Source organism: Artemia franciscana, chromosome 7, assembly GCF_032884065.1.
Source record: "Artemia franciscana chromosome 7, ASM3288406v1, whole genome shotgun sequence".
Classification (NCBI taxonomy): Eukaryota; Metazoa; Arthropoda; class Branchiopoda; order Anostraca; family Artemiidae; genus Artemia; species Artemia franciscana.
The window spans coordinates 59,537,060-59,552,598 of record NC_088869.1 but is presented as its reverse complement, the minus strand read 5'-3'; the positions used below and the strand labels follow the sequence as shown (position 1 = coordinate 59,552,598).

The 15,539-nt window shown below is 35.9% G+C and overlaps 1 protein-coding gene across 5 annotated transcripts in view; it reads left to right on the top strand.

The window, feature by feature from the left end:
- Positions 1-15,539, top strand: part of LOC136029548 (uncharacterized) — a 78,748-nt gene that overhangs the window by 29,716 nt on the left and 33,493 nt on the right. For all 5 annotated transcript variants that reach the window (XM_065708020.1, XM_065708018.1, XM_065708021.1 and 2 more), the window contains one exon: positions 12,861-14,005. In XM_065708020.1, coding sequence (XP_065564092.1) covers positions 12,861-14,005 — 1,145 coding nt within the window. The remainder of the gene's footprint in view (positions 1-12,860; positions 14,006-15,539) is intronic.

The window sequence follows — 15,539 nt, the reverse complement described above, 5'->3', positions numbered from 1 at the left end:
TTCAGATACTCCTCTCTGACATAGGCTATATAACTCCACTTCACTTCGCACACCATAGGCTCTGGCTCGAGGACAAGCAAAAACCATCCTTTTTGGCCCCAGGCAAGAGTTCTACGGAGCTTTCCAAAATGTAATGTCATATTCATCAATCCGGCCTGAGGTCCACACTTTCCGTAAAAACCGCACAGGTTAGACCCTTACCAGTTTCCAGGAATAAGCCGACATTGGCGGCATAGGAAAAAAAAGAAAAAAAAACGGGACAAAACCAAAGTGTTGCTCTCGCAACACAATTAAAAATCTGCTTATCCCTATGAAAGCTCTTCAGGTAATGTCAACCGTTGAGAGAAAGGTCATCTGCTTTTTCAAACAGTTCGTGGTAACGAACTGTAGTAAGGAGCGACCCGGCTCAATAGTAACCAAAACTCTAAAAAATGGAATTTTTATACCAATAGCTACATCAAAAGAATCGCATTTTAATGCTGGTTTTAAATATATAAGTTTCATCAAGTTTAGTCTTACCCATCAAAAGTTACGAGCCTGAGAAAATTTGCGTTATTTTAGAAAATAGGGGGAAACACCCCCTAAAAGTCATAGAATCTTAACGAAAATCACACCATCAGATTCAGCGTATCAGAGAACCCTACTGTAGAAGTTTCAAGCTCCTATCTACAAAAATGTGGAATTTTGCATTTTTTGCCAGAAGGCAGATCACGGATGCGTGTTTATTTGTTTTTTTGTTTTTGTTTTTTTTTTTTCCCAGGGGTGATCGTATCGACCCAGTTGTCCTAGAATGTTGCAAGAAGGCTCATTCTAACGGAAATGAAAAGTTCTAGTGCCCTTTTTAAGTGACCAAAAAAATTGAAGGGCACCTAGGCCCCCTCCCACGCTAATTATTTTCCCAAAGTCAACGGATCAAAATTCTGAGATCGCCATTTTATTCAGCGTAGTCGAAAAACCTTATAACTATGTCTTTGGGGACGACTTACTCCCCCACAGTCCCCGTGGTAGGGGCAACAGGTTACAAACTTTGACCTGTGCTTACATATAGTAATGGTTATTGGGAAGTATACAGGCGTTTTCAGGAGGATTTTTTTGGTTTGGGGGAGGGGTTGAGAAGAGGGCGATATGCTGGGGGAACTTTCCTTCGAGACTTTGTAATGGGAGAAGAAAATTTCCATGAAGGGAGAGCAGGATTTACTAGCATTATTTAAAAAAACAATTAAAAAATAAAAGTGAAAAAGCTTTTTCAGCTGGAAGTAAGGAACAGCACTAAAACTTAAAACAAACAGAAATTATTACCTATATAAGGGGCTCACCTCCTCCTAATACCTCGCTCTTTACGCTAAAGTATTTTTAGTAATTTCAACTATTTATTCTGCGGCTTTTTTGATTCAGGGGTCATTCTTAATGAATTGGGATAAAATTTAAGCTTTAGTGTAAAGAGCGAGGTACTGACGATGGGGCGAATCCCCTCATATATGTAATAAAAACATGAGAATACAAAAGTTCTTTACGTAAGCTTATTTATAAGTTACGTAAATCTTTTACCAATAAAAAGATTCGTAAAAAATTAAAAGTTCTAGTTGCCTTTTTAATTAACCAAAAAATCGGGGGGCAACTAGGCTTCGTCCCCCGCTCTTTTTTTCTCAAAATCATTCGATCAAAATTATGAGAAAGCCATTGAGCCAAAAAAAAAATATGCAAATTTCGTTTTGATTATTCCTCTACGGAGAGCCAAATCAAAACATGCATTGATTCAAAAACGTTCAGAAATTAAATAAAAAAAACAAGTTTTTTCAACTGAAAGTAAGGAGTTACATCAAAACTTAAAACGCACAGAAATTACTTCGTATATGAAAGAGGGTGCTTCCTCATCAACGCCCCGCTCTTTACGCTAAAGTTTGACTCTTTCTCTCAATTCTTCTTTTTAAAACAGTAAAAAACTTTAGCGTAAAGAGCGGGGCGTTGATGAGGAAGCACCCTCTTTCATATACGAAGTAATTTCTGTGCGTTTTAAGTTTTGATGTAACTCCTTACTTTCAGTTGAAAAAACTTGTTTTTTTTATTTAATCTATGTGAGAACAAACGTTCATTCACAATTTGTTCCACCGAGTAAGATAGTTAACCTGGTATTTTCTTGGAGATTTTGAGAAGATTACGGCATACTTTACGACGAAAAAAGGCTGATTTTTGGTAGTTGCGGTTTGGTTTTTGTCTTCGATAATGCTCCCGCTCGCACAGCCCTATTCACCCGATCTTGTACCGTGCGACTTCTTTTTACTTCCCTGATTGAAAAGGGAAATGAAAGAAACTGTTTTGTGCATGTTGCGAAAGTGAAAAAAAACGACAAATGTGCCGTCAGACATCTTGAAGGAGGAATTTCAGAAATGTTTCAAACAGTGGAATAGAAAATTGGACAAGTGTATTAACTCCATCGGAGGGTGCTTAGAATGAGAGTAAATGTTTGTGTAGATAAATTTAACAAAACAAAATACAAAAATAGTACAAAAATAAAATGTACAAAAATAGTGCTATTTCCTTTTGGTACAAAAGGAATTAACAAAACAAATAACAAATAAGAAATAAATTATAAACAATTATAAACAAATTATAAACAATTATATAATTATAATTATAACAAATATTATATAATTATAATATTATATTATATATAATATATAAATATATTAATATATAAATATACAAAAATATATAATTATAATATTATATATTATATAATTATAAACAAATAAGAAACAAATAACAGATAAATTAACAAAACAAATGTGTACAAAAATAGTGCTATTCCCTTTTGGTACCCTTTGTACTTGATCTTCCGATTCAGTATTCCCTCACAGATTTAGCTGGGTCCCTTAAGCCATTGATTTCTCCCCTTCTGTCGCACGTGAGGTATTACTGATACATCCTTTCCACCACCTGGATGCACATAATGTCGGGTGATTTAGTTCAACATCTTCTTCAATATTTTGAGAAATTTAAGATATCTTAGACATGTCAGCTTGACAACCAGGAGGCATGTAGTTTCCTGGGATTTAGTTCGACATTCCCCTTGGCATTCCCGAAGGTTCTACCTTAATACACTTAGTCGTTCCTGAGATATTGCAGATAAGCCCTTGGACAAACCGAATGTACAGATTGTCTTTGATTTAGCTCAACATCTCCCTCAACTTTCGCAAAAAGTTTTAACTTAATACCCTTAGCTGTTTCTAAGCTATTGCATGTATGTCATTTGGACAAACACGATCCACTATGTCTTTTGAATTGGCTTAATATCCCTCTCGACATTCTCTAGATTTCAAATTGACATCCTTGGCCATTCCTGAGGTATTACAAGATGGTCTTATTTACGATTTTGCTGCGCATAGTAACTTTTGACTTTTTTCAGCGCCCTCCTGACCGTTCCCTGAAAGTTTCAACTTAATACCCATAGATATTACTGAAATGTTGCAGATTTGTTCTTTTGACAACCTGACTGCACATAGTGTCTCATGATTTAATTCAATATCCCCTGAACTTCTCCTGAAAGTTTTACCTTATTACCCTTAGCTGACCCTGAGTTATTGCATACATGCCATTCTTAAGACCATGATGCATATAGTGTTTTTTTTTTTATTTATTTCAGCATTTTCCTCGATATTTCATGAATGTTTCAACTTAATACCCTTAGCCATTCCTGAGATGTTGCAAGTGCTCCTTTTTTACGATCTTCATGCAAATAGTTTCTTTGATTTTTTTAGCACCCCCCTCAAGATCCCTGAAAGTTTTAACTTAGAAGTTTAATACCCTTTAGAAGTCCCCTTAGTTTACCCTTTAGAAGACCCTTTAGAAATTTTGTACCCCTAGAGTCCCTTATATGTTGCGGATGTCTTTTTGACAACCTGAATGAACATGGTGTAATGATTTAGTTTGTTATCCCCTCAACTATGCCATTTTTCATGGTCATGAAAGTTTCATCTCCTTAACTATCCCTGATATATTGCATATATACCCTTTTGACAGCCTGGAAGTACATAGCCTGTTTTGATTTATCTCAACATGCATTGAGACTTCCAGCTTAATACCCTTGGCTGTTCTTAAAATATTACAGGAGCGCGATTTTGTAAAAATGGGTGCATGTAGTGCCTTTTGATTTAAATCAACAACTACCTCCGCATACACTGAAAGTTTTAACAAAAGACCCCTAGCTGGTTCTGATATTTTGCTTATACACCACTTTGACCACTTGGATGCAAATAGCGTCTTGATTTTGATTAGCTCTTGATTTTTTTTTTGTCTCTCCTCGTCATGAACTGAAATTTTCATCCGAGTACCCTTAGAAATTCTAGAGACATTGCAGATATACCCTTTCGACAACCTGGATGCATTTTGTATCTTATGACTTAGTGCAATATTCCCCTAAGCTTTCCCGCAAAGTTTCAACTTAATATCCTTAATGCTCCTAAGCTATTGCATATATGCCATTTTGACAATCATGATGCAGTTAGTACCGCTTATCTAGTTCCACACTCCCCCGTCATTCTATTGAAGTCACAACCTAGTGCCCTTAGCTGTTCCTGATATATTGCAGATACTTTCTTCTGACAATCGGGCTGCACATAGTCAGACAGTCCCTTTTTACAATCAGGATGCACATAGTGTCTCCTGATGTAACATTCCCCCTCAACATTCACTGAAAGTTTCAAGCTAATGCCCTTAGGCGCTCATAAGATATTGCAAATATATCCTTGTAAAAAAAAACAGATGCTCAAACTGTCTTTTGATTTAGTTAAATATCCCCTACATCATGCCCTGAAAGTTTCAACTGAACACCCGTAGGTATTCCTGAGTTACCGCAGATACACCCTTTTGACAGCCTTGATGCGCTAAGTGTCCTTCGATTTAGTTCAACAAGCCCTGAAAGTTTCCATCTAATATCCTTAGGTCTTCTTGCGATATTGCAGATACACCGCTTTGATTTGAAAATGTGGATGCGTATGGTGTTATTCAGGTTAGTTCAACACCACCCTCAACATGCACTGAAAATAGCAACTTAATACCGTTAGCAACTTAAAACCCGCCATATCCTTAGATATGGAAGATACGCTTTTTTTAAAACCTGGATGAATATGCTGTCTTTTGATTTAATTTTGACTCCCCCCCCCCTTCAGCATGCCTGGAAAGTTTTAACTTAAGCTTTGACCTTAGAAATTCCTTAGATATTGCAGATACGGTCATTTGACAATCTGAATCTACATTGTATCTTTTGGTTAGTTTAGCATCCTCCACAACATGCCTTAGAAGTTTCAATTTAATATCCTTAGCTGTTCCTAAGATACTGTGCATGTGGCCTTTTGACAACCTGGATGAACATATAGTCTTTTTAGTTTCACCCCCTCCCCCCGCTCAAAATGCACTGAAATTTTCACCTTAATACCCATAGCCGTTCATGAGATATGTTGAGGGGGATGAGATGTCTTTGATTTAATTGTGTATGTGTCTAGTGTCTTCTTATTTAGTTTCAAATTTCCCTCAATATGCCCTTAAATTTTCAATATAATACCCTCAGTCGTTCCCGAGATATTGCTGATACGCCCTTTTAGCAAACTGCACGCACGTTGTGGGTTTTGATATGTATCAAATTTTGGATATTTGAACTCCTCATTTTTTTTTTTTATTTGACTTACATTCTTTCAACTGTGTTTTAATACTTTATTGTACGAAGCTTATTTTTATAACACAGTTTTAATCCTAAGAACTCACTAGTCACAGTCTAGAACCCTTCAATGTAATTTTGTATTTCTTTTCTTTTCAAACTATGTTTGAAGCCTTTTCATTTCAGGAAGACTTGTAATTTTTTTTTCATCGTTAGCAGTAATCTTTTGTATAGATTTTTTTTCACATCAAGATTTAAGCATTTAATTCTTCTTTTTGACATCTTATTTAGATATTTTTTTATCATCAAACAGTTCGTGGTAAGAACTGAAACTAAGGAGCGATGGGGCTCAATAGTAACGGAAACCCTAACAAACATAATTTTGATACCAATAGATATAGCGAAGAAATCAACTTATTGTGGTAATTCCAAATATATAAGTTTGTTACCCATCAATGGCTACGAACCTGAGAAAATTTGCCAGATTTTTGAAAGAGGGAAAACACCCTCTAAAAGCGAAGAATCTTAATGAAAATCACACCATCAGATTACGCGTATCAAAGAACCCAGGTGTGGAGTTTCAAGCTCCTATCTGAAAAATGTGGAATGTTGTATTGTTTGCCAGAAGAAAGTGTTTGCCAGTAAAGCGTGAGTAGTGTTAGGGTTCCATGTCCGGGAGATACATAATATATTCCAGCCTGAGGCTCTAAGCAATGGACAATCTAATTTAGATCATTGATCTACTTACAAGACCATGCTACAAGAGACATATCAGTAGTATAATCCAGCTGGAACTTCATCATATACCTGTCTGAACATGATTAACAAAGAAACTTAAAATATGTGTTATGACGATTTAATTATACGACTAAATTTTTTTATTTGGATTGAATGAAACTGGTATTATGACACGCGCCCGGTCATGGACCTTCCTCAGCAACCAAATTGTATATACTACAGAGGTTCATCTCTTTTGTGTACTACCCCCAACCTTCAAGGGCACCAATGCCCCTCCCCCAACTTTTCTCCCTCCTCCAAAAAATAACGAAAAAATAATGATAAATAAAAAAATAAAAATGATAAAATAACGAAAATCAAAACAATCTTAAAAATAAAAAACAAAAGAAATCAAGAAAAATTTAAAAATAAATGTAACGAAAAATAAAAAAAATAAAATTCAAAAAATAATGAAAAATAAAAACAAATTTAAAAATGAAATAGTAACGAAAAATAGACGCAAATTTAAAAAATAAAAAAAACGAACAATAAAAACATACTTTGAAAATTAATGCATAGTATTGGAGTATGCATATAGTCGAAATAAATAGAATTTGGCTGGTCATTGACAGCACCTAGTCTGTTGTGTGTTTTCAAACAGTAATATTTGTACATTGGAAGGATAAACACATACACCATATTTTAAAAAAAGTGAAGATGAAATATTCCAAGAAAGTGTGTGTACATGATAAAGTTATCGTTGCGTTGAATGCTGACAAAGACAAATATTTGAACTATAAGACAAGCAATAATGGAGATCTTATTGAAAGTGTATGCGTGTGTTGTCATGACAGTGAGATTAAATTTCTTTGGAGCATCGGAAAAATCCAACTTTTATGGTGGTGGATGTGAGAGAGTAGCATTTCCAGATATATTAGTGCTCAAAGACAATGCAAGTCTCAAAATAATAATTGACTTCTTGCTAATGGTTTTGGTAACACTTTACCCATTGATTGATCCTATCGCCATCTTTCTGGTATTAGCATTCAAATGAAAGTAAAGGGAAAAAGAAAGGCCTACTGCTACATTAATGTTATAATGCATATCTAGTCTATGTGCCAGAACTGCAAACTATGTAAAAACAATTCGACAATAGACAGTGAAATCGAAAGAAAGTTAAAAATGACATTCGCAGACAATATAACAACGGTGTTTAAAAATGAACTAATGAAAAACAAAGCACATGTGAACAATATTAATACCATTGATTAAAGCACACAGAGAGAGAGAGAGAGAGAGAGAGAGAGAGAGACATACAAACTCACAGAGTCAGAATACAACACGCATAGACAGACATGGAGACAAGCAAACATCCGTTCAGGCACACAGGCATCGAAACTGAGAGAGAAAAAAACTCACAGCGTCACACTCACAAACACACAGAATCAGACACACTAATACCCAAAGACAGACACAGGGACAAGCAAACATCCACTCATACACACATGCACAGAGAGAAAGGGAGACAAAACACATACTAACACACAGAGTCAGACACACAAACACACAAAGACAGAAACAAGCAAATAGCCGCTCAGACACTCTGGCACAGAGAGAGAGAGAGAAACACCTAGTAGCACCTAGAGTCAGACGCACAAGCACACAAAGACAGATACGGGGGACAGGCAAACATCCGATCAGACACACAGGCACGGAGAGAGAGTGAGAGAGAGAAAAACAAATATAAATACACAGAGTCACACATAAAAACAAACATAGACAGAGAAACATGTAAACACAGAATCAGATACACAAAGAGAAACAAGCAAACGCACAGATTCAGACACACGAACACACGAAGACTGGCACGGAGACAACAAACTCCCTCTCAGACGCATATGCACAGAGAGAGACTAGCAAATAGTCTCTCAAACACACAGGCAGAGAGAGAGAGAGAAAAAACACACCTACAAACATAAAGAGTCAGATGCACAAAGACAGACAAGGGGACATGCGAACAGACGCTCAGTCAAATAGACACGGTGGAAGATTGACAAAAAACATAAGCAAAAACACAAAGTCACACACAGAAACAAACAAAGACATGTAAACAGACGCTGAATCACACGGACATGGGAAGGAAAGACAAAAAACACATACACACACGAAAACACAAATTCGATCACACAAACACATAAAAGCAGGCAGAGAGCCATGCAAACAGACAATCAGTCACAGGCACGGGGGGAGAGATACTAAAAATACCCACAGAACATAAAGTCAGACACATAAACGAACAAAGACAGGGACAGAGATATGCAAACAGACGCTCAGTCACACTGACAAAGTGGGAGAGAGACAAAAACACATGCAAAACACAAAGTAAGACACATAAACACACAAAGGCAGACACAGAGACATGCAAACACATGCTCTGTCACACAGGCATGGTGAGACAGAGACAAAATCACACGCAAAAACACAAAGTTAGACACACAAACACACAACGATTGGCACAGAGACATGCAAACGGATGCTCAGCCACACAGGCACGGAGGGAGGGAGACAAAAAATATACGCACGAAAACAGAAAGTCAGATATACAGATTCACAAATGCAGACACTAAGACATGTAAACTGACGCTGAGTCATACAGAGACGGGGGGAGAGATACAAACACACAAAAACACAAAGTCCGACACACAAACAACAGAGATATCAACAAAGACATGCAGACGGACGCTCAGTCACACAGACAAGGGGGGAGAGACAAAAACACACACAAAAATATCAAGTCAGACACAAAAACACATAGAGACATGCAAACAGACGCTGAGTCATACAGGCACGGTAGGCGCGAGATTAAAAACATATAAAAACACAAAGTCAGACGCACAAACACACAAAGACACGTACAGAGACATGCAAACAGTTGCTCAGTCACACAGGCACGGTGGGAGAGAGAAAAAAAATACATACACTCGAGAACAAAAAGAGCGACTCAGAGATATGCAAACAGTGGCTCCGTCACACAGGCATGGTGGGGAGAGATAAAAAATATATAAACACAAAAACACAAACACATAAAGAAAGGTACAGAGACATGCAAACAGATGCTGAGTCATACAAGCACGGTGTGAGAGAGATTAAAACACAAAGTCAGACCTTCAAAGACGGGCACGGAGACATGCAAACAGATAATCAGTCACACCGGCACGGTGGTAGAGAGATAAAAAATACATAAACACAAACAAAGACAGACACAGAGACATGCAAATAGAGGCTCAGTCACACAGGCACGGTGGGGAGAGACTTTTAAAATATATAAACATAAACACACAAAGACAGGCACAGAGAGATGAAAACAGACGCTGATTCATACAAGTACGGTGGGAGAGAGACAGAAAACACAAAGTCAGACCTTCAAAGACAGGCACGGAGACATGCAAACAGATAATCAGTCACACGGGCACGGTGGTAGAGAGATAAAAAATATATAAACACAAATAAAGACAGACACAGAGACATGCAAATAGAGGCTAAGTCACACAGGCACGGTGGGGAGAGACTTTTAAAATATATAAACATAAACACACAAAGACAGGCACAGAGAGATGAAAACAGACGCTGATTCATACAAGTACGGTGGGAGAGAGACAAAAAACACAAAGTCTGGAACACAAACAGAGACGTGTAAACAGACGCTGAGTCACAGAAGCACGGTGGAAGAGAGGCAAAAATACACAAGATCCGATACAAAGACACGCAAAGACAGTCACCAGAGACATGCAAACAGACGCTGAGTCATGCAGCTACTGTAGGGTGGAGACAAAACACACACACATAAACACAAAGTAAGACACACAAACACTCAAAGACAGGCACAGAGACATGCAAACATACGCTCAGTCAAACAGGCACAGTGGGAGAGATACAAAAAAACACACAAAAACACGAATCAGACAGACAAACAAACAATGACAGGTACATAGACATGCACACAGACTCTCAATTCCATAGGCAGGGTGGGAAAGAGAATAAAAACACACACATCACAGTCAGACACATAAACACACAAAGACAGGCACGGAGACATGTAAACAGATGCTCAGTCACACAGGTATGGTGAGGAGAGAGAAAAACACACACAAAACAGTCAAGCACAAAAACAAACTAGGCCCACAAAGACAGGCACAGAAACATGTAAACACATGCTCAGTCACACAGGCACGATGGGGAGAGAACAAAGCCACAAAAACACAAAGTCAAACACACAATCACACAAAGAAAGGCACAGACACATTCAAACAGATGCCCAGTGCCACAGACACGGTGGGAGAGAGACAAAAAACACACAAAAACACAAACCCTGACATACAATAGATTATTTTGTGTGTTAGTTCGTTTGTGAGCAGCAGTGTGAGAGTCAATTTAAAATGAATAATGCGAAAAAATCAAAAGTATCTTGTGAAGTCTTTATACGTTGGGTTTTATATCAAAATCAAAGATACATGACCGTGAATTGCAGCCCAACTGCTGCCATCTATCCCACTATAGCTATAGACGGCAGCATAACTAGATAGGTTAGGTCTTTGTGTGCGTGAGCGGGTGTTTGCTTGTCTTTGTGGATTTGGAAAAAATCCAACTCATCTCTCAGACTTTAGTAAAAGCCCTGTTAACCTATCTCAGATTCTAATATACATACCCCTAGTGAGCCCGCTAGTAGTATCTGTGTCTCTGAACATTCCTTTGCTTACATCTCCAATTTTTTAACAAACATTCTAAACGTTCAACTTGCTAGGGTACCCTAAAAATAATGGAAACATAACAAAGTAATGCATAAAATATTTTTATTGAGATAACGACATATACAATACTGTCATAAAAACAAAAATGAATGCTTTGAATCCATTCCATAAACTGTCAGCTTGAATCGCATCTAACATTTCATCATTGGTACTATTAGTTCATTGACTGTATATGTTGGTATACGATCAATGGTAGTAATAATGTTCACATTTGCTTTGTTTTTCATCAGTTCATCTTTACACCCCGTTGTTATATTTTCTTCCAATGTCATTATTTTTTGTTTTCGATTTCATTGCCTATTTCCACATTTTTTACATAGTTTGCAGTTTTGGTAAATAGACAAGATATCATTATGACATTATTGCAGCTGTAAGCCTGTCTTTTCCCCTTTGCTTTCATTTGAATGCTAATACCAGAAAGATGGCGATAAGATATATCAACGTTACCAGACCGTTACCAACGTTGCCAAGTGTTACCAGAACCATGAGCTAGAAGTTGACCCTCATCGTTAAATATTAGTTTCAGGTTTGCATTCTCTTTGAGCGCTGACATCTCTGGAAATGCTATTCCCTGCATATCCACTATCATAAAGTTTTAATTTTTTCGATGCTCCAAAAGAATTAGTCTCTCAGTTCAAATATTTGTCATTGTCAACATTCAATGCAACGATAGCTTTATCATGTGCACACACTTTCTTGGAATGTTTTATCTTTACTTTTTTAAAAATTTTATGTATGTGTTTATCCTTCCAATATACAAATAATACTGTTTTAAAACATAAAATAAACTAGATACTGTCAATTACCAGCCAAATTCTATTAATTTCGACTTTATGCATACTCCAATACTAAGCAATACTTTTAAAAAATTGTTTTTATTGTACGTTATTTTTTCGTTTTTAAATTTATTTTTTCGTTATTTTTTAAGTTGTAAATTTGTTTTTCGTCAATTTTCTTCATTTTTTCTTTTTTTTACATTTTTGAATCGGTTTTTAATTTTGTTACTTTTCATTTTGATTTTTGTCATTTTTCATTTGATTTTTTTTCGCAATTTTTTCTAAGGGAAGGGTATTGGTGCCCTTAGAGGTTGGGAGAAGTATGAAAAAGAGATATACCGTCTGTAGTATATACAATCTGGTTGTTAGGGAAGGACCATGACGGGGCGCGTGATATAATACAAGTTTCACTCAATCCGGATAAAAAATTTAATTCATATAAGCAAATCGTCAAAACACATATTTTAAGTTTCTTTGTTAATCATGTTCAGACAGGTATATGAAAATGAAATGCTGGTCGGATTATGCTAATGATGTGTCTCTTGTAGCATGATCATGTAAGTAGGTCAATGACCAAAATTGGATTTTTCAATCTTTAGAGCCTCGGGCCGGAATAAATTATGTATCCCCTGACCTGGAGCCTCAAGACTACGTGCGTGTTTATTTGTTTGCCTGTTGGTTTTTTCTAATGGGTAATCATCGATGGGTAATCATCGAATTATAACTTTCTTTGAGAACAGTTCAAGTTCTACTTGTGCTCCATTTCGACAGCAATTGGAAACTGCTGTTAACAGTGCTGTAGATGCTTTTGAAGTGTAAGAAATTTGAAACTGTTACCGGTTGGATGAATTTCATTGGGTCATTTTCTTGATTTTTTTTCTTTTTAATTGTTTTTCTTATTTTTAGAGTCGTTAAACATAATGTTGTCAACTTGTACTTACCCCAAGTTTTGTCACTTATCCCTGATTCTGGAGACTATATACTGAAATTGCTGGATGTAAACAATTCAGAACATTGGCTTGCTATATGCAGTATCTTAAAGCTAGACCAAGAAAAGCATCAAATCAGTGCACTTATGGAACAAATTGCAGAATCACTAATTCCAATAGCTATGGAGTATTCAGATGATATTGTTAGAATTCGGGCATTTGCATACTTCACTTATTCTAAAAAGAAAACAGATCCATTTAAATCAAGTGACTTAAATCAAATTTTAACTTTCTTTAAGAATAATTTAAATTCTGATTGTGCTCCATTCCGACAGCAGTTGTTATCAGTTGCGAAAGTGGTTATTGACAGAGTTGTAGAAAGCTCATTACAAGCTTTGAAGTGTAAGAAATTCGAAATTGTTCTTTGTCAGTTAAATTTTATTGACAGTTGGGTGAACATGATATTTGAAAACTTGAAATGTAGTGGGAATTATCAAAGATATTCTACGTGTGCAGATTTATTGACAGTTATTTTTGGAATCCTTTTCACTGATAATAAACTATTATCTAAAGGTAGTGTTCTCACTGCCAAACCTACTTTTTTACAATTTGCAAATGAACAAGGAAAATTTTCATTTTTCTCTCCAAGTAATTTCGAAATTCTGAAGAGTGGGTGTTTAGTTTCATTTGGAGATGTTCGCGAAAAAATTGCAAATCTATTAGCGCAATATTTTACTCCAAGCCAAGATGAAATGCAACACTGTCTTGAAATTGCTGAAAGTCTTTGTGGTAGTCCTAAATTTACTCTAAGTGAATGTGGGGCAGTTTTTGCCAAGTTAATTGCTATTTGGACAAGAAAAGAAAGTCAAGTAAAATATGATGTGTATTTGAATAACCTCTTCTCAACGTGTAAAACTCAATTTGAGGCTCTTAAAACAAACTTTCTCGTTGGAGCAAGGGAGTCGTCGTTGCAAGGAACTGTATGTGCATTGAACAGAGTAATTTGTGAATCTGGTAGCATCAACGTTCCGAAGTTTAATTGGAATGATATTGTTAATTTTGTGGAAGAAATAGTCAGTTATATGCTTGGAGTTTTGTCTTGTAAAGCAGTTGGTCCTAAAGGTAAGGATTGCCAAAATTTACGTTTTTAATTTATGAATTTATTCCTTTTTTTTATGGTTTCCCTAGTTTGGCCTCAGTTGTTTTGTCTACTTTCTTCTTCTTTTTTTTTGGCTGTTTTCATTAGGGACTCAACTTAGTGTTTTTTGCTATATATTTTTCACTCTTACTATTAATGTGTATTTCTTTAACGTAAGAGCGGCTCAAAATGCGCCTTTTGAAATCTGAACTCTTTTGTCCTAGTCCATCTTGGGCTGTTCTGTAGATACTTTGTCGTTTACTTTGCTGTTTTCCATAAGTGCTGAACTACTATATTTTCTGTTATATATTTTTTTTACCTTTACTGTTTATGTGTTCTTTTTTCCTTTTTCTTTGAATTTTGATGATCATCTTTCAATGCCTCAAATGGTATTAGGAAGCTCTATTGCCAAAAATACTCCTGTGCTCAAATAAATCAATACTTTTATTCCCTTAATATTAAGATGCGTTTATTTCTTTTATTACTGTCGCTTCGTGCTTTTTCAAATTTTAGTAATTACTTTCTAACGCATCTAATGCAATTATAAAAAATCATAGTACCAAAAAATTTCCTCTTGTGGAAATAAGAACAAGAGCAAGATGAGAAAGAAAAGAATAAAATAGTAGCACGCCAATGAAAGTCGTATTACCAAATAGACTAGAGCGTGCCGTATTGTAGGGACCACCCCGCCTAAAAGGCTGAGTGCGATTTTTTTTAAATATATTTTTGTATATATATATAGTTTTAGTATAGTTTAATATAGTTATTGTTTTCGAGAAATGAGCTCCATATCTTTATATACTGTACTGTGAATTGGAATAAAATTCTTAGTTTTGATAGTTGAAAGGTTCCAAGAACGTGACTTTTTGATCAGAATGGCTGAGTTTTTGTGAGCTTTTTTTGTGCTGCAAATATTTCTATCCAATTCAGGACAGTTATTTTCTTGAAATTAACAAAAAAAAATGGTTTCTAAAAAAACTTCTCAAATAAAAGGTAGAGAGTACTACCAATGAATAAAGGAATCACGATTGAAACAGAAAATTAATAATTACAGCGGACATAACAGGGGCGTCGATCGGGGTAGGGGGCAGTCCCCCCTCAATAACTTAGAGAAAACAGTATTATATATCCCGTGCTCTTTTTCTATCCGGATATGGACCTCTCTTGCCCCTTCCCCTCAATAAAAATGTTGGAGTTTTGCCCCTGGACATAAATATATTAGATAATAGCTGGAGATAAATCTTAGGATAAAATAACAAAGAAACGAAAAAAAAACAAGTGAAAAAACCCCAACGAGATTGATTATCTGCTAGTGAATATAGTGAAAATATAAAACGAAAAATGTTTAGAAAAGAAAGGATAACAGAAAGAGTTTAAATGAAATTAGACTGTTTGTTTAATACACAATAATATTAAAGTCCTAGAAGTCTCAGCAATTTTTGATTTTTTATGTTAAAAATACGAAAGAAAAAATTTTTGAAATATATTTTCTTTTTAATAAAGCACTAATGAAGCTCT